The sequence below is a fragment of the Solea senegalensis genome, linkage group LG5 (genome assembly GCF_019176455.1).
Source record: "Solea senegalensis isolate Sse05_10M linkage group LG5, IFAPA_SoseM_1, whole genome shotgun sequence".
Lineage (NCBI taxonomy): Eukaryota > Metazoa > Chordata > Actinopteri > Pleuronectiformes > Soleidae > Solea > Solea senegalensis.
In genome coordinates, this window is record NC_058025.1 from 22,847,853 (window position 1) to 22,867,614 (window position 19,762).

Below are 19,762 nucleotides of genomic sequence, written 5' to 3' on the forward strand. Positions count from 1 at the left end.
ATTTTGGACGACATACTATACTATGACTTTTTTGAATGATTTAGAACGACATATTATACTATGACTTTTCTATAGTTTTTGGAAGACATACTATACTATGATTTTTTTTGAGTGATTTTTAACAACATTATTCTATGACTTTTTTGTCTAATTTTGGACGACATGCTTTACTAAGACTTTTTGTATGGATTTTGCAAGACATACTATGCTATTACTTTTTTGAGTGATTTTGAACGACATACTATACTATGACTTTTTTGTCTCATTTTGGACGACATACTATACTCTGACTTTGTTGACAGATTATGAACGACATACTATACTAGACCATTTGTCTCATTTTGACCATATAATATACTATGACTTTTTGATAGATTTGAGACTTACATACTATACTATGACTTTTTTGAGTGATTTTGGACCTACATACTATACTAAGTGACTTCCTTTAGGATAGGATTTTGGAAGCATATATTATACTATGACTTTTTTGTCTAATTTTGGACGACATACTATACTATGACTTTTTTGAGTGAGTTTGAACGACATACTATACAATTAATTTTTTGAGTGATTTTGAACGACATACTATACAATGACTTACTATGGCTTTTTTGACAGATTTTAGACGACATACTATACTACGACTTTTTATAGTGATTTTGGACGACATACTATACTATAACTTTTTGTATAGATTTTGGAAGACATACTATACAATTACTTGTTTGAGTGATTTTGAATGACATACTATACTATGACTTGTTTGTCTCATTTTGGACAACATACTAGACTATGACTATTTTGTGTAATTTTTGACGACATGCTATGCTATGACTTTTGAGTGATTTTGAACTATTATTACTATACTCATGACTTTTGAAAAATTTTAGGATCTATTATTACCTTCTCTTGATTTTTGAGTGATTTTGATCTACATACTATACTGTGACTTTTTTGTCTCATTTTGGACACATGTATTGAGTGTACTGATGATCTTTTTTTGACGATTATGAACTAATTTACTATACTATGACTTTTTTTCTCATTTTGGACTTACATACTATACCATGACTTTTTGACAGATTTTTAGACCTAATACCACTATACTTTGACTTTTTTGAGTGATTTTGGACGACATACTATACTATGACTTTATTGTCTCATTTTGGACGACATACTATACTGTGACTTTTTTGAGTAATTTGAACGACATACTATACTATGACTTTTTTGAGTAATTTGAACGACATACTATACTATGACTTTTTGTATAGATTTTGGAAAAATACTATACTATGAGGGCCTCACGGTGGTGTAGTGGTTAGCACTCTCGCCTTGCAGCGAGAAGACCCTGGTTCGAGCCCCGGTCTGCATGGAGTTTGCATGTTCTCCCCGTGAGTGTGAGAGTGAATGGTTGTTTGTCTCCAGTTGTGTGTGGCCCTGCGATGGACTGGGGAACTGTCCAGGGTGTACCCCGCCTATCGCCCGATGTAGCTGAGATTGAACTATACTATTACTTTTTTTGAGTGATTTTGAATGACATACTATACTATGACTGTCTTGTCTCATTTTGGACGACATACTATACGATGACTTTTTTGAGTGATTTTGAACAACATACTATTCTATGACGTTTTTGTCTTATTTTGGACAGCATACTATACTATGATTTTTGGGTCTCATTTTGGACGACATGCCGTACAATGACTTTTTTGTTGCATTTTGGATGACATACTATACTATGACTGTTTTGAGTAATTTTGGACAACAAGTCAAACAAGCCATTTTAAAGGTTTATTAAAATCAAGTACAACATGCGTGCTGGTAGTCTGGCTGTGATTGGTTTGAGTAAAGTCCGCTGCAGTTGGGATGTTCAGGCCCCTTATTCGAATTCCCTCCATGCAGGACCAATCAGCTCCCAGGATCCACCCTAGACTCACTCACACAGGTCATTCACTCAGACATGCACACCTGCAACCCATCTCACACTCACATGCAGACACATACACACAGGGAAAAAGCAGTCACGACCCTGGGGTCGTAACACCACCCCCCTTAAAAGAGAACATTTCTCCCCAAAAGAAATGTTCAATACAACTAAAATACTTAAGTTGCATATTTTTCAGTCCCTGCCAAGCCTTGTACTTGGAGCCTATTTTTTCATTGTTTGATTGTTAGGCTTTACTGTATGATTGCAACTATGTGATGGGTTTGATTCCCAGTCTCGTCACTGTCGAGGTGTATTTTGACGTCAGAGTTGAGTGATTTTGGACGACATGCTTAACTATGACTTTTTTGAGTGATTTTGAACGACATACTATACTATGACTTTTGTATAGATTTTGTACGACATACTATTCAATGACTTTTTTGAGTCATTTTGGAAGACATAGTATACTTTGACTTTTTATCTCATTTTGGACGACATACTATACTATGAATTTTTTGAGTGATTTTAAATGACATACTATACTATGACTTTTTGTACAGATTTTGGATGACATACTATACTGTGACTTTTTTGACAGATTTTGAACAACATACTATACTATGACTTTTTGTCATCATTTTGGATGACATGCTATATTATGACTTTTGAGTAATTTTGGAAGACATACTTACTATGACTTTTTGAGTGATTTTGAGCGAGATACTATACTTGCTATGACTTTTGTCTCATTTTGGACGACATACTATACTATGAATTTTTTGAGTGATTTTAAATGACATACTATACTATGACTTTTTGTACAGATTTTGGATGACATATTTTACTATTACTTTTTTGACAGATTTTGAACAACATACTATACTATGCCTTTTTTGAGTGATTTTGAACGAGATACTATACTATGACTTTTTGTCTCATTTTGGAAGACATAGTATACTATGACTATTTTGACAGATTTTGGATGACATACTAAACTATGACTTTTTGTCTCATTTTGGACTACAAACTATACTATGAATTTTTTGAGTGATTTTGAACGACATTGTATACTATGACTTGTTGTCTCAGCTTTAGTACACATATCATACTATGACTTTTTGTATTTTGGACAGTATACTATACTATGACTTTTTTGTCTCATTTTGGACAACATACTATACTATGAATTTTTTGAGTGATTTTAAATGACATACTATACTATGACTTTTTGTACAGATTTTGGATGACATACTTTACTATGAATTTTTTGAGTGATTTTGAACGACATTGTATACTATGACTTTTTGTCTCATTTTGGAACACATACTATACTATGACTTTTTTGTCGCATTTTGGACAGCATACTATACTATGAATTTTTTGTCACATTTTGGACTACAAACTATACTATGAATTTTTTGAGTGATTTTGAACGACATACTATACCATGACTTTTTTGAGTGATTTTGAACGAGATACTATACTATGACTTTTTTGTCTCATTTTGGACAACATACTATACTTATGATTTTTGTCTCTCTTTATGGACAAATATACTATACTATGCCTTTTGAGGGACTTGGACTTGCCATACTATTGTATGGACTTTGAGTGGACTTTGACCTATTATACAATACTGCTATGACTTTTTTGTCTCATTTTGAACGATATACATTTTTTTTTTTTTTTTCATGTTGTATACAATATGTTTCATGACTTTTGTCTCATTTGGATGATATGCTATTATGACTTTTTGAGTAATTTTGGAAGACATACTTTACTTTTCATGACCTTTTTGAGTGATTTTGAACGAGATACTATACTATGACTTTTTTGTCTCATTTTGACCTTACATACTATACTATGAGACTATTTTGATAGGATTTTAGACTATTATACCAAACTATGACTCTTTTTGTCCTTCCATTTTAATGATATACCATACTATGTAATTCTCTTTGTCTCATTTTGATGCCATGTGCTATACTATGACTTTTGAGTAATTTTGACTAATATACTATACCATGATTTTTTGTCTCATTTGATCTACATAATTATACCATGACTTTTTTTGTCGCATTTTGGACAACATACTGTACTATGACTTTTTTGACTGATTTTGGGCGGCATACTATACTATGACTTTTTTGTCTCATTTTGGACGACATACTATACTATGACTTTCTTTGTCTCATTTTGGATGCCATGCTATACTATGACTTTTTGAGTAATTTTGGACAACATGCTATACTATGACTATTTTGTCTCATTTTGAATGACATACTATACTATGACTTTTTTGTCTCATTTTGGATGACATGCTATATTATGACTTTTTTGAGTAATTTTGGAAGACATACTTTACTATGGGGCCACACGGTGGAATTAGATGATGACTGACTGACTTTACTATGACTTTTTTGAGTGATTTTGAACAAGATACTATACTATGACTTTTTTGTCTCATTTTGGACGACATACTATACTATAACAATTTTGAGTGATTTTGGAAGACTTAGTATACTATGACTTTTTGTCTCATTTGGACGACATACTATAATGCATGACTATTTTGACAGATTTTGGACGACATACTAAACTATGACTTTTTGTCTCATTTTGACCTATGAGACTATACTATGACTTTTTGTCTCATTTTGGACGACATACTATACAATGACTTTTTTGTCGCATTTTGGGCAACATACTATACTATGACTTTTTTGTCGCATTTTGGACAACATTCTGTACTATGACTTTTTTGTCTCAATTTGAACGACATACTATACTATGACTTTTTTGAGTAATTTTGGAAGACATACTTTACTATGACTGTTTTGAGTGATTTTGAACGAGATACTATACTATGACTTTTTGTCATTTTGGATCTAGATATTATACTATGACTTTTTTGTCTCATTTTGGACGACATACTATACTATAACTATTTTGAGTGATTTTGGAAGACTTAGTATACTATGACTTTTTGTCTCATTTTGGACAACATACTATACTATGACTATTTTGACAGATTTTGGACGACATACTAAACTATGACTTTTTTGTCTCATTTTGGACGACATTCTATACTATGACTTTTGTCTCATTTTGGACGACATACTATACTATGACTTTTTTGTCGCATTTTGGACAACATACTATACTATGAATTTTTTGAGTGATTTTGAACGACATTGTATACTATGACTTTTTGTCTCATTTTGGACAACATACTGCACTATGACTTTTTTGACTGATTTTGGACGCCATACTATACTATGACTTTTTTGTCTAATTTTTGACGACATACTATACTATGACTTTCTTTGTCTCATTTTGGATGACATGCTATATTATGACTTTTTTGAGTAATTTTGGAAGACATACTTTACTATGGGGCCACACGGTGTTATAGTGGTTAGCGCTCTCGCCTTGCAGCGAGAAGACCCGGGTTGGAACAAGGGCCTTTCTGCATGGAGTTTGCATGTTCTCCCCGTATGTGCGTGGGTTGTCTCCGGGTTCTCCGGCTTCCTTCCACAGTCCAAAAACATGCAATGTGGGGATTAGGTGAATTGGACATTCTAAATTGACCATAGGAGTGAGTGTGAGAGTGAATGGTTATTTGTCTCTAGCTGTGTGTGGCCCTGCGATGGACTGGGGAACTGTCAAGGGTGTAGCCCGCCTATCGCCCGATGTAGCTGAGATTGGCACAGCACCCCCCGCAACCCTCTGGTGGAGGATAAATCGGTTAGATCAGGGGTCGCGAACCTTTTTGACTCAGAGAGCCATGAAAGCAAAATATTTGCAAATTTATTTCAGTGAGAGCCATATAATATATTTTAAGACTGAATTTAACTAAATGTGAGTATAATAAGCCTCTGAATTTATTCTCTTAAATAATGTTGTTATAATACTCACCATTAATGCGACTTCTGGTTCTTGTGGACCCTTTTATTGGCAGAACAGCAAGACTTTCTTCGCGCAGTGTGTCACCAGCAGCATATCTTGCAATCACACTGAACTGCGACAAATGACTTACGTCTGTTGACTCATCCAAAGCCAGGGAATAGAACGGTGCTGCATTTATGTCATTCACTTGCGTTTCCTCCACTTCCAAAATCGATGGATGGATTAAAACAAGTGATAATATTTTATGTTTTATCTGAAAAGCCGAAATCTGCGAGCCAGATGCAATCATCAAAAGAGCCACACCTGGCTCGCGAGCCATAGGTTCCCTACCCCTGGGTTAGATGATGACTGACTGATTGACTGACCATACTATGACTTTTTTTGTCTCATTTTGGATGCCATGCTATACTATGACTTTTTTGAATGACTTTGAATGACATACTATACTATGACCTTTTGTATAGATTTTGGAAGACATACTATACTATGACTTCTTTGACTAATTTTGGAAGACATACTATACTATGACTTTTTTGTCACATTTTGGACGACATATTATACTATGACTTTTTTGTCTCATTTTGGACGACATACTATACTATGATCTTTGATGTGATTTTGGACGACATACTATACTATGACTTTTTTGATTGATTTTGAAAGACATACTATACTATGACTTTTTTGACATTTTTTGGACGACATACTATTCCATGACTTCTTTAGTAATTTTGGAAGACATAGTATACTTTGACTTTTTGTCTCATTTTGGATGACATACTATACTATGACTTTTTTGTCTCATTATGGACGACATACCATACTATGACTTTTTAGAGTGACTTTGGACGACATGTTATACTATGAATATTTTTTGTCTCATTTTGGACAACATGCTATACTATGACTTTTTTGAGTATTTTTGGACGACATGCTATTACCCCGGTTCGAACAAGGGCCTTTCTGCATGGAGTTTGCATGTTCTCCCCGTTTGTGCGTGGGTTGTCTCCGGGTTCTCCGGCTTCCTCCCACAGTCCAAAAACATGTAATGTGGGGATTAGGTAAATTGAACACTCTAAATTGACCATAGGAGTGAGTGTGAGAGTGAATGGTTGTTTGTCTCTAGCTGTGTGTGGCCCTGCGATGGACTGGCGAACTGTCCAGGGTGTACCCCGCCTATCACCCGATGTAGCTGAGATTGGCACAGCACCCCCCGCGACCCTCTTGTGGAGGATAATCGTTCAAAGTCGACTATTTTGACAGATTTTAGACGACATACTATACTATGACTTTTTTGTCTCATTTTGGACTACATACCATACTATGACTTTTTAGAGTGACTTTGGACGACATGCTATATACTATGAATATTTTTTGTCTCATTTTGGACGGCATACTTTGACTCTTGTCTCATTTTGGACGACATGCTATACTATGACTTTTTTGAATGATTTTGGACAACATACTATACGCTGACTTTTTGACTGATTTTTGACGACATGCTATACTATAACATTTTTAATGACTTTGGACAACATACTATACTATGACTTTTTTGTCTCCTTTTGGACGACATACTATACTTAAATAAAAAAAATTAGAGATTAATTCATAATGATCTGTAATTAATTAATCTAATTAATCTCTTTTTTAATCTCACCTACAAATTAACTTGAGGTTTTCTCATTTAAATTCATCATTACATTGTTGTGGCAGAATTTTCCAAATAATTAGAAAATACAAATTAAAAATAAAACATCAGGTCCATATAAAGTAGCCTGTTGGTCGAAGACTTGCTCATACATGGGGTGTTTAGTTTGGAGAAGAGCTTTGCTATTGCTAATGTCTTCGCTGCTAACATTAGCTGTGGCTGCCCTCGCGACTGGGTGCTATGCATTGACGTGGTAGGCTAAACTTGAGCTGCTTCGTGGTAAGCAAACCCCTTCTTACACAGAAGGCATATTCACTTTATCTTCATTAATGGTGCCGTCAGGGCTTTTTGAAATGTAAATGTCCCGTTCATTGGGCCAAGAACTCTCACATGCTCCTCCATTTTCACGTCTCCTCACTGTAATCATTGCTCCTCACCCTGCCCTCCAAACACAATGACAGCCAATGTCCACTCCAGGGTGCGACTGACCATTGTTTTCCACCCCCAGCAAATCCAGCACAAGGAGCCCAACACATAAAAATGGATTTTATAAAAAAGCAACTCGTATACAGTAACAGTAAAGTTAGAGATTAAAAATGAGATCAACACGATTAAAAAACATAACACGCTAAATATGACTGTAATTAATTAATGTCAATTAACGGATAATTTGACACCCCTCAATATCCTATGACTTTCTTGTCACAGGATATGTGGCCCTTTAAGATTTGTATTTGAGTTACCATGTACTACAGGGTTGAGTTTGTTTCAGAATCTCCCATCAAAAACCCAAACTATTCCCATCCCATTTTAACATATTTTCTTTGCTCATTGAACAACTCCTGTCTTTGCTGATACAAGTCAACAAAAACATGCTTTTAAATGCTATTTACAGCAAATATTTCATATGATTTGAAACAACGAAACACCCTGTTTCCAAACAAAAGAAGATAATTGTGACCTTCTGCACAGCTGCTGCTGTTGTGGGGCTTCTGATTGATGTGGTGTTTTCGTTTGATACGAACGTGAACGGCATCCATTTTTAGTAACAACATTATCAAGGGGGTTCTGCTGGACTGGATATCATCCGTAATGGCCCACATGAGGGAATAGACAAGAAATGCCAATCTCTGCAGAGAGCAAATATCTCCCAGCACAAACGAAAATGAAAGCCCCCTGTTGCTAATTGGCAGCGCTGTGAAGCTCAGTCTGAACCACTTTGGTTCCCCTATGGAAAATGTAAGTTTCAGGTGAAAATACATAAAGGTCATGCATGTGGGACACACACATATTTATTCTCATAATATTAAGATTTTGTTCTCATTTATCTTTCTTTTTTGGGGGGAATTGTAAATTTGATTTAGAGTTTCTATAAATTAAATTAAATTGCTCCACAATCCCTGATTAAACCTCTAATTTTGGAATTTAATTGATAGCTTATTCCAGAGCCGAGTGTCCTTGGGTTCTCTACTAATATTTATCTTCCGCATAATCTAACGTTCTAGTTATCATAAACTAGACCAGAGGCAACTTTAGAAGCCTGTTTGGTGTTTTAATTACAGTTGTCCACATTATTATTGAATGAATTTTACATTTATTTGTCTGTTTTTGATATTGATAGATTTATTTTGCCAGTTTTTTTTATTGTGAATTACAGGTCATTTGAGTTTGACACGTCAATATTTTGTTTCGAAAACAAGAAAGAAAACAAATTGTTTTTTGTTTTTTGATTACGCAATCTATATAAAACATGTGTAACGCAAAGAGAGGAAGCTCTAAGTTTAGAAAGTTTAAAGAGTTCCACCTCCTTGACCAAACAAGGGAGGCAAGAAAACTTTGACATGTTGGAAAAAAGTGTTTTGATGGAATCAAGGGTATAGTTTGAGAAAGTTGTGGCATCAATTTCACATTATTTTAGTGAACTGAAGCTGTGTCTATGTACAGAAATGCCATTTTGTTTAATGCTTTTGAGGTACTTCTACTTCTGTCTTCGTTTGGTTTTCTGTGGTATTAGGCATCGACATTGCACACGCCCGATACGCCGCTACAATCACGACAATCACTGAGACACGCACACTCTCAGCTCACTTTCCACTTTAGTCGCTTCAGTTGTGCGTGTGTACTTGTGGACTTTCTCACAGAACACAACCATAGTTTCCATGGTGACCGTCTTCTTTATTGTCTCTTTTTGATGAAAACCAGTCCAGTCCAGTTTTTATAAGGTGGATGATACAATAGTGGACCTTTGTGCTCACGCCATGATGAAAAGTACGAGCTGTCTTTTAGCGTATGTATGCTTTAGTAGGGACATGAATTTAGTTTGTTTTCGGCATAGAACTTTGTTTGACATCAGCTTTAAAGCTAGAAAAAGATCCTTTTAGCAGTGTTACAATACAGCATACATCTACAAAAAACAGTGCAACCACACACTCCCTATCACAATGATAGGCTGCACTGGAATCAGCGTCCAAACACTGTGTGACACAGACACAGCCCAGATTTCAGAGACTGCTGGAGCCAGTATGTTTGTTTCGTGTACATGAAAGAGGAGAATGCGTGCGAACTCTGTCCGACGATTCTGAAAAACAAGTCCTCTACATCCGTATTTCAAAGGGTAGAATATAATAGTTCCACTGACAAAGCACAGCGGGCCAAAAGACAACATCACATCGTCACATTAAGAGTTCCTTTACTTTGACAGTCATACATTTCTAAGTCCATGTCTGAAAATAAACGCATTGATAAACACTGTACGTGAATGAGCCTGCAGTGCTAATCACCTCTATATTTGTCCCACATAATTGACACTGTCGGTGAGGTGCATGTAATGTGACTGTATTGTCTTCAGACACACACAGTAGGTGTCGTTCTTACTGATAGATGTGACACAACAGCCTCTACAGTATAGCAGGGGTGGGCAATTATTGTCCCCAGGGGGCTGGACCGATGGGCTGAACTCAATTCTGTTCAATATTCATTGCATCGCATCCTACAAAGCAGTACATTGAATCATGTCGGTGTAAATTGGGCAGCACCGAAACACACAATAAACAAAATAAGCCTTAGAACAAAGAGCATTTCGATGACCATGTTAAAACATACATTACAGTACATACAGAGGCTATGACAATGTGCAATATAGAGTGTCTTAGACCATTTTTTCAAATGATTTTCATTTTCACCAACTAGATAAACACACAGTATCTACAGCCTTGTTATTTACATCCCCTCCCTCATTTCTAATAACGCCGGAGGGTCATATCATACCCACTTCTGCTCTTTAGACATTGTGCAGTGCATAGAATCGCTGTGCTGATTAGTAATCACAGCGGTAGCTCGCGCAGGTGAACACCTGAAGGCAGAGACAGACTGAATCCAGCTCTCTGTCAGGAGAACCTCCCTCAGGAGCTCGGAAATGTCAACCAATGGAAGCAAAAGGCAAGCTTGACACATTACGTCGTGCTTAGTAAGAAATTCTTGCAGACAGGTTAATTGTTGTTTTTATGGCTGAGGGTTAGTATCAGTATTTATCGTCACATTCGCACAAAGTCGGGGATTCTGCAGATTTATAGTCAGCTGTGTGCTGACAGTGCTGCCCACTGATCCTGCGTCTGGCTTATGTGTGTTCATGGGTTTAATGCAGAGGCCACATTCACTATTTGGAGTGTGTGCAACAACAAAAAAGGAGTGGAAGTCTTTGTGTGTGGAAGAATTGCAGCCAAAAATCCAAACCTCCAAGGTGGAAACAAAGCCAATCAACTCACTTGCACAAACTGTGACAATGACAGCATGTGCTCTGGACAGATAAGTCACAACTTGAGCTAATTGGATGTAGCAGAAGGGCTGAGTGTGGGGGCCTTTATGTATAAATAAGCAGCTACTGCCGCTGCACGACAACAACCTCAAACAAACAGCCAATGTCTTTAAGAACTATGTTCAGTGTGATGAAGAACAAGAAGTCCTGGAAATGATGGTATCACCCGCACAGAGCACTGATCTCAGCATCCTCGAGTGTGTCTGGGATTATCTGATGAAGGATTTAAGACAGAGGATCTGTGGTTCGTTTGGAGCACTTCATATTAAACATAATTGCACTGTCGTCCTCTCCCCACAGAGGCAGCTGTGCTCTACACTGAGTCTCGACATTGTCCTTAAGTTTGTGCTTACTGGGAAAGTCTGTCACAACACTGGGGAACTAGACTGTGTGTCCTTATTTAACCCTTAAGTGCTTAAGTGTAAACATCTTGCACTGACGACATTAGCTGTCAGTGCGATTTCACGTAGATATTTAACACAGCTTGTCGATATCATAATTAAATATTGTCTCATATTTTATTAACAATATGACAATAGTGACTGACAGTAACGGAAAATAAGTCAAAACTCTGCAGTGTGTCTGAACCAGCTAGTTCCCGCCTCCTCAGCACGAGCTGACACATCTAACACACCGAGAGAGGCGGGACTTAAGGCAGAACAGCCAATCATCAGCAGTGTCATCTTTGAGGCAACAACAGGGGAGGGGGGAGGAAAAACTGCAGAACAAGTGTGGGTGTTGAACAACTGTAATGATGGAAAAGTGCCATATGCACTTCTTCTTCTCACCTGTCCGTTCTCCTTTTCACCCTCCTCTCCTTCACTATTCCCTTCCCCCTCCTTTCTCTCCTCTCTCCTTCCCCAACAGGTTGAGGCAGATGTTTGCACTGGTGTCTGGTGTGTTCATGTTCAAAGGGAGCTTTCTTTTCTTTTCTCTCTGAACGTCATGATGGTAACGTCTTGACCTCACCTCATGTAAAGCACTTTGAGTAGATTGAATTTAAAGAACTCTGTGGGTTTTTCTCACAATCAACAAAAAAACACCTTTTTCACCTGGGTTGAAAGAAAATATATATACTGTATGTTGTTTTGCAAGCAACCAAGATTTTAGAAATGTCTTTGCTAAATGTTTTTTTTACCAACTATTAATCGATTACTAAATTAATCGACAACTATTAATCGACTTCTGATTGTTTAAGCTTCTTAAATGTGAGTATTTTCTTCACTTTTATGTAATAACCATTCAAAGTGAATCATTTTGGTTTGTGGACAAAAGAAGACACTTGAGAACATCGTCATTTCCAGGTTTGACGAACACCGATCATCATTTTTTAAGGTTTTCGGATATTTCATGGACCACGACATACTAAAGTATGACTTTTTTGTCAAATTTTGGACAACATGCTTCGATGAATCGAGAAAATAATCGACAGATTAATTGATCATGAAAATAATGGTTAGTCGCAGCTCTACTTCAGACACATAACGAAGCAGTGAGTCAGTGATGGAATCTCTGTGACCCCCGCACTGACAAAAGAAAATACAGATACTGTATGTATGTACAGTACACACACATATATATATATATATGTGTGTGTGTACCACAGAGCAACCGTATTCCAACAGGTTCATTCAGACTCTCCGACTGAGACCAAACGCAGCAACTGCTCTTCCAAGGTGAGTGACAAGGTGATTGAGCGAGATGACACCAAGTATTTCAGTTCTAACACAATCAAATCCATACTTCTCGCCAATGTGACAGGGAAGGAGACAACATCATGATTTATACTGCAATCCATGGGAGACAGCCTTTAATTCTCACACAATAACTGGTGACAAAGTCAACCTCATTATCGTCTACCACGTTCACTGGAACTGCAAACGGCACGGCAAGTCGTGACCCGTCCATCCACTGTCTACGCCTGTATCCTCCACACACACGAGGGCCGTGGCAAGGTTATTATAGTTATCGAAAACTAGCGAAATCACGGAAAATAAAATTGAAAAAAACATTTTCGTTAACTGAAAGAAAAAGAAAACCACCCCAAAAAAATAGTAAATGTGAATTAGTAGTATAGGAATAGTTATTCTATTCCACTGTCTTCCACTTCGCAGGGAAACCCAGACCTGGCTCAGCCACGGGGTTTCCACCCACGAGGACATGCCTGAAACACCTCCAGGAAGCTGGAGGCGTTCTAACCAGATGCCCAAACCACCAAAGTCTCAAATACAACCTTTCACAATTGCCGGCAGAGAAAAAATAAACACACTTCATATGAACTTGAGTATAGTTGAGCCGAGCCGTGCTAGAACTGTGTTGCGGAAAAGCCGTGTGTACCTCAGATCATAACCCAAACTCTGCTGATACCCAAACATGTATTGATTTTATAAAACTACTACATCTCACACGAGAAACCTCTATCGTGACGGTTACTCACCTTTCCTCCCTAACTATAAAAACATTTTCACAATCTTCAGTAAACTGTTTAAATGTTATTACTCTGAATGAGATTAAATATTCTATTTATTTCAGTGAAAGATGATTTAATCTGTGGGACCAGTCTATGCATATCAGAATGAATGGCAACAATTTAAATCTCTGTCCTTCCAGGGATCAATTGTTTATCTTCACTAATTCCTAATTATCCTGATCATACATGCTTTAAATCCCTTAATTCTGCAGTTTCACAGTTCTTGTTACATATCACCATGCCAACCGGCTCAAATCCCTTAGAAAATGGTTCACTCGCTCTTTAGAAACAGAGCGAGCTTTATGCATTGACTCTAATTTATCCAACTTTGCTTTTTTTTTGGAAAATAATAATGATAACCACAACAAACAAACAAACGCGAGCCTGAAGGAGTAACACATCTCCATCACATCAGTCAGTGTGCTCAGCTTTGTTCATAATCCAGAAGTTTGGCAATGGAAAAAAATCCATTACTGGAATTAAAAGTTAAAGTTCCAGTTAAAAATCAGTAATCCAACCCAAACACAATACATCCATCACCAAACTGACTTCTATAGAAAAAAACATATATAGCCTATAAAGTGCTTTATGGGTCTGCTCCTGCCTACTTACATGCTCTCCTAAAGGCTTGTGTTACCCCTCGGCTGCTCCGTTCATCAAAGGATTGTCGCCTGGCGGCGCAAACACTCCGCACAAGACAATCCAGACTCTTTTCATGTGTCGTTCCACGCTGGTGGAATGATCTGCCGAGCGCTACCAGAACAGCGCATTCCTGTCTGTCTTCAAGAAGCTCTTGAAGACCCAATTCTTCCTAGAGCATCTTCTGTCCTAGCACTTACCTTAGCCCCTCTCCTGCACACCTCCTTCTGCACTTGGATCCACTTCTGCACTCTCAGTCCACTGTTCCTATCTATCTGATGGAGTTATTTCCAAGACAGCCTTGACTATGGTCGATGAAGTCATACCCTGAAAGTCACTACTGGAATGCAGGATATCCTTTATTGTCAAGGACAATCAAATGAGCTCTTCTCAGACATCTGTGTGACCAGAGATGCATCAGAATTTAAAGTCACATACTCCAGCTTTATATTCAGAGAAATATGTTATTAGATAACTTCTATGGTAAATATCAACTGACATGGCCTCATGCCGAGGCCTCGAATAAGAAAGGTTTGAAGAAAGTTGTATAAATCACTTTTTCATGTCAGATACAAAAGCCTTGTCTATCTACCAAAGTCAGTTTGACAGTCTTTTACTACTTTAATCCTCAGAACACAGAGCATTTAAGCTGCTTTTTGTTTTTTGTAATTGAATATTACCTTGATCATGGTTTTGTGCACCACTCCACAAAGCCGCAACACCCCTGTGGCCAAAATTCAACCAGTTGCAGGTGCTGCCCACTGACCAAATGTCAAATGTACAACAGTATGTGAAGTTCCGCCTGTTAGCCAGTACCGGTGGACCCAGATGACGCAAGCCAGGAGATGTGGCACATGGCACATCATGGGTAATTGAACCACTGCACCAGGTGTAGCTTTGTTAGCGCACAGGAGGTATTGATCCACTGCTGCTTCTCACTTACACTTCAAATATGTAACTGACCCCAGGCTGTATTCATTTTTCTGAGGAAGAGTTGTTTTGCAGCTTTGTGAGGCCATGTCATAATCACACAATAGACTAACAATATCTATTATTCTTTCATCTTCTACTGCTTTGTCCACCACATGAGGGTCGCGGGGTTGCTGACACAATCCCAGCTGACATAGGGCATAATATGCAAGTCTCAAGTCTTAACATTCGAGTCTCAAGTCTTAACCTTCAAGTCTCACGTCTTAATCTTCGAGTCTCAAGTCTTAACCTTTAAGTCTCAAGTCTTAACCTTTAAATCTGAAGTCTTAACCTTCAAGTCTCATGTCTTAACCTTAGAGTCTCAGTCTTAACCTTCAAGCCTCATGTCTTAACCTTCAAGTCTCATCTTGAGTCTCAAGTCTTCCTTTAAGTCTCAAGTCTTAACCTTTAAATCTGAAGTCTTAACCTTCAAGTCTCAAGTCTTAACCTTAAGTCTCAGTCTTAACCTTCAAGCCTCATGTCTTCTCTCAAGTCTTAACCTTTGAGTCTCAAGTCTTAACCAAGTCTTAACCTTCAAGTCTCAAGTCTTAACCAAGTCTCAAGTCTTAACCTTAGAGTCTCAGTCTTAACCTTCAAGCCTCATGTCTTAACCTTCAAGTCTCAAGTCTTAACCTTTGAGTCTCAAGTCTTAACCTTTAAATCTGAAGTCTTAACCTTCAAGTCTCAAGTCTTAACCTTTGAGTCTCAAGTCTTAACCTTGAGTCTCAGTCTTAAGCGTTCAAGCCTCATGTCTTAACCTTCAAGTCTCAAGTCTTAACCTACGAGTCTTAAGTCTTAACCTTCGAATCTCAGTCTTAACCTTCAAGTCTCAAGTCTTAACCTTTGAGTCTCAAGTCTTAACCTTTAAGTCTCAAGTCTTAACCTTCGAGTCTCAGTCTTAACCTTCAAGCCTCATGTCTTAACCTTTGAGTCTCAAGTCTTAACCTTTAAATCTGAAGTCTTAACCTTTAAGTCTCAAGTCTTAACCTTTAAGCCTCATGTCTTAACCTTCAAGTCTCAAGTCTTAACCTCGAGTCTTAAGTCTTAACCTTGAGTCTCAGTCTTAACCTTCAAGTCTCAAGCCTTAACCTTTAAATCTGAAGTCTTAACTTTCAAGTCTCAAGTCTTAACCTTCGAGTCTCAGTCTTAACCTTCAAGTCTCAAGCCTTAACCTTTAAATCTGAACTCTTAACTTTCAAGTCTCAAGTCTTAACCTTCGAGTCTCAGTCTTAACCTTCAAGCCTCATGTCTTAACCTTCAAGTCTCAAGTCTTAACCTACGAGTCTTAAGTCTTAACCGTCGTGTCTCATGTCTTAACCTTCAAGTCTATTATTTTAATTTTATTGATGTTAATTATACATACAATTCACAGCTTTTCACCCACTAAGACATTAACTAACATTAGCTTAAAATAGCGACTAAGTGACTTCCTGTCTTACCTTGCCAGGTTTTATAAGCAGACACCCAAAGTTTTCCATGTTTCATGGCACCTATGTTGCCCTGTGTCTCTATGTTTACACACGAAGGCACATACTTCTACCAAAATCAGTGGTTCAAAGAACACTGCGGAGGCTGCCCCCACATCAATTGCTCCTTTGTCTGTGCAATAATTAACATGGTAAGTGGTTAATGATTTCCCTCAGCTGTGTGTGGTGGTTCTCAGCACACTGCTGGCCGTGTTGGCCGATTAAAGAAGAATGCTTCAATTTTACAAAGCAGCCCTTTCACTGATTTTCTGATTCTTATGTGACACGACACATGCAACGCAAACAGTAAATGTTCCCAAATACCAAGGCAACAATCCCACATGTGTGCACATGGGACGATATCACTGTCGATATCACCAAATTGATATTAGTCTGATGCCATTACCATTTACGAAGCAACACATTTGAGTCACTGCAAACACGAACGTTTCCAACTGTTTAACAAATATTGTTCTCAAACAGCCCAAACATGACTCAGCTAAAAGGCTTTTGCTGATTTTTATCTACATTTTTGCAGTTACTGTGCATAGTGAAGCGTGCGATATAAGGGATTTGTATAAATATCTTCTCTGTTAGATAAGATACACCAGTCAAAATCAAAGGATTACATTTCAGAAAAGATTCAACACAGTCAAAAAAAAAAAATAAGATTTTACATTTCTATCTCTCCCAATATCCAATCCAGTATCGGACCGATACCGACCGATGCCGTTACCAATCTACCACCAACAGAAGCAAACACTGCTGTAAACAGGAAACAAAGACACTGCTCTCCTCAGGGGGGCGCTATATAATCCCCCAGTAAAGATGGGGGAGAAAAACTGTTATTAACCCTCATGTTCACGGTGGAGTTTAGCCATGTATGAAAAGCAGTAATAGGTCATTTTCATTCTCAGCATTTGCCGGCACTGATACTAATGATCTTGACTCTTTAATTTTATGCGCCTTGAGAAAGGTTGAAGGACTCTCTCCTGTTCTCAAAAAACTTGTGAAATGTTAAGTATTTTGCTTTTATCTTTAATATTTACTTCATATATGGGTTTGTCACAGACAGATTGTAAAATTAGTTTGGCACATCGATTGAGGTTAAGCAATTTTGTGAATCCTTTGTTATTCTTTTCATCAGATGGAGATGGAAAAACATTAAAAACAGAACTGTTTGTCTGTTATTGTGTTGTTTCGCATGCTTTTTCGATGTTAAAATAAAATACAAAACCTATTAAATACAAAAACAGTTATTATTATTGTTGTTATTATTATAATTATCATAACGACACAGAAAGTCTATGTCTTTGTGAAATGTTTTGTCAAAATGTTGTTTAAAGTTCAAATTTCACTGTCAACTTTAGTTTCTTTAAAAAGAAGAAGAAACATCTGTGAGACGAAGACAAGGCGAAGACGGCAGCAGCAGATGTGGCGTGGATCCGTGTCCACTCAGAAGAATGTATGCAGATGAAGAAAGAAACAAGAAAACGACTCACATCTGTCTCAGAAGAACCCGTGTCTCCGTGGCTTGTCCTCCGTGTCTCCGTGGCTTGTCCTCCGTGTCTCTGCCCAAGTTTGAGTTGAGTGTGAAAGACAAGAGCGCGAGGCGCGTCTTCAGTGTCACCCAGCGTCAGTGAAGGAAAGCGACTGCGAGCGCCCGCTCCATCCATCATCCATCACCACCGGGACTTCACTTTAGGGACCATCAATAAATTACAGTCCGTCACAGTACGTTTTGTTCCTATCAAGATTAAAACATAAAATCACTATGAAATGTCACATAAAGATGTTTAAGACGAGTTAATTCCTCAATTAACTCTTAGAACATTTCAGCTACTTTTTTTTTTTTTAACATTTTTATTTTTTTTCTGATGAAAAGAAAGGAGTTAATTTTCACCAACTATATAAACACAAAAGGTTCTCAAAATGTTTAAAATCGGATTGAATTTGGCTCTTTTGTATGGACAAAAACAAAAGAAAAACGGTCTATCTTTGTGACTTCTACACAATTATTGCTGCTTTACATCACAACTAAAAATGTAATATAAAATGAATCATAACTTTGACTCAACAACACATAACGAAAAAATGCATTTTTTTAAAGCCTGAATATATGATATAAAAGGATAAAATGAGTATTGTGTATTATTCCCACAGCAAATTATCATGGGTGCACCTGCGGCACAGATCTATACCACGTGTGCACTAAGGGTTAAATGTTAAAATGCAAATTGTCACCAGATGGGGGCACTGTCATGTCAAATAAATGTTTTTTTAGTAACCAAAAACCCAAGGGAATGATTGCTACGCGCAGTAGTAAATAGATAGTTATGGCACAACACGGCACGATTAGGTTGCATCTCCACTACAAAAAAAGTGGGCGGAGTCATCGCTGCATGGCTGAGTGAAACTGTGGTGACTTTGTTTTATACGCGACATACACACACGCGAGTGATTAGTGACTTTACACCAGACTCCTGTAGTTGTTGGCGATTAACCCACGTTTTTAGGATTGTTAAGTAGTTTTAAGTCATCTACAGTTCAGTGCTGCTCGGCTTGATTTGTGTGTGGGACGTCTCTTCCTGTCACGGCACTCAGGCCAGTCAGTGGCCGGCAGTCTGACCAATCATCGCATCCTCTCTTACAGCCTCTGTGCGTGGTTTTCCACAGCTGCATGGTGGCTAACAGGACAGAGCTCCAGAGGGTCACCAAAATGGCTGAGAAGGTCATCGGGTGCCCCCTATAACCACACACCATCCTAAAGGACTCACTCCACCCTGGTCATTGGCTGTTTGAGCCACTACCGTCAGGCAGGTGTTACAGGGCCAGCAAACAAAATAAATAAATAAATAAATAAAAAAAAATGTACCCAAACAACAGCTGACACTGAGACAAATGTCAACAC

General features: G+C 37.7%; 1 protein-coding gene across 2 annotated transcripts in view; it reads right to left on the bottom strand.

The window, feature by feature from the left end:
• Positions 1–18,390, bottom strand: part of npffr1l2 (neuropeptide FF receptor 1 like 2) — a 34,251-nt gene extending 15,861 nt beyond the window's left edge. The window contains exon 1 of one of the 2 annotated variants that reach the window (XM_044025439.1): positions 18,354–18,390. Coding sequence is in view for 1 of the 2 variants with exons in the window: in XM_044025438.1 (XP_043881373.1) it covers positions 16,825–16,863 (39 nt within the window). In the remaining variant the exon portion in view is untranslated. Of the gene's footprint in view, positions 1–16,824; positions 16,915–18,353 lie in introns of those variants that run through there. The other variant, XM_044025438.1, reaches the window with a different exon arrangement.
• Between the last annotated feature and the right edge of the window lie 1,372 nt (positions 18,391–19,762).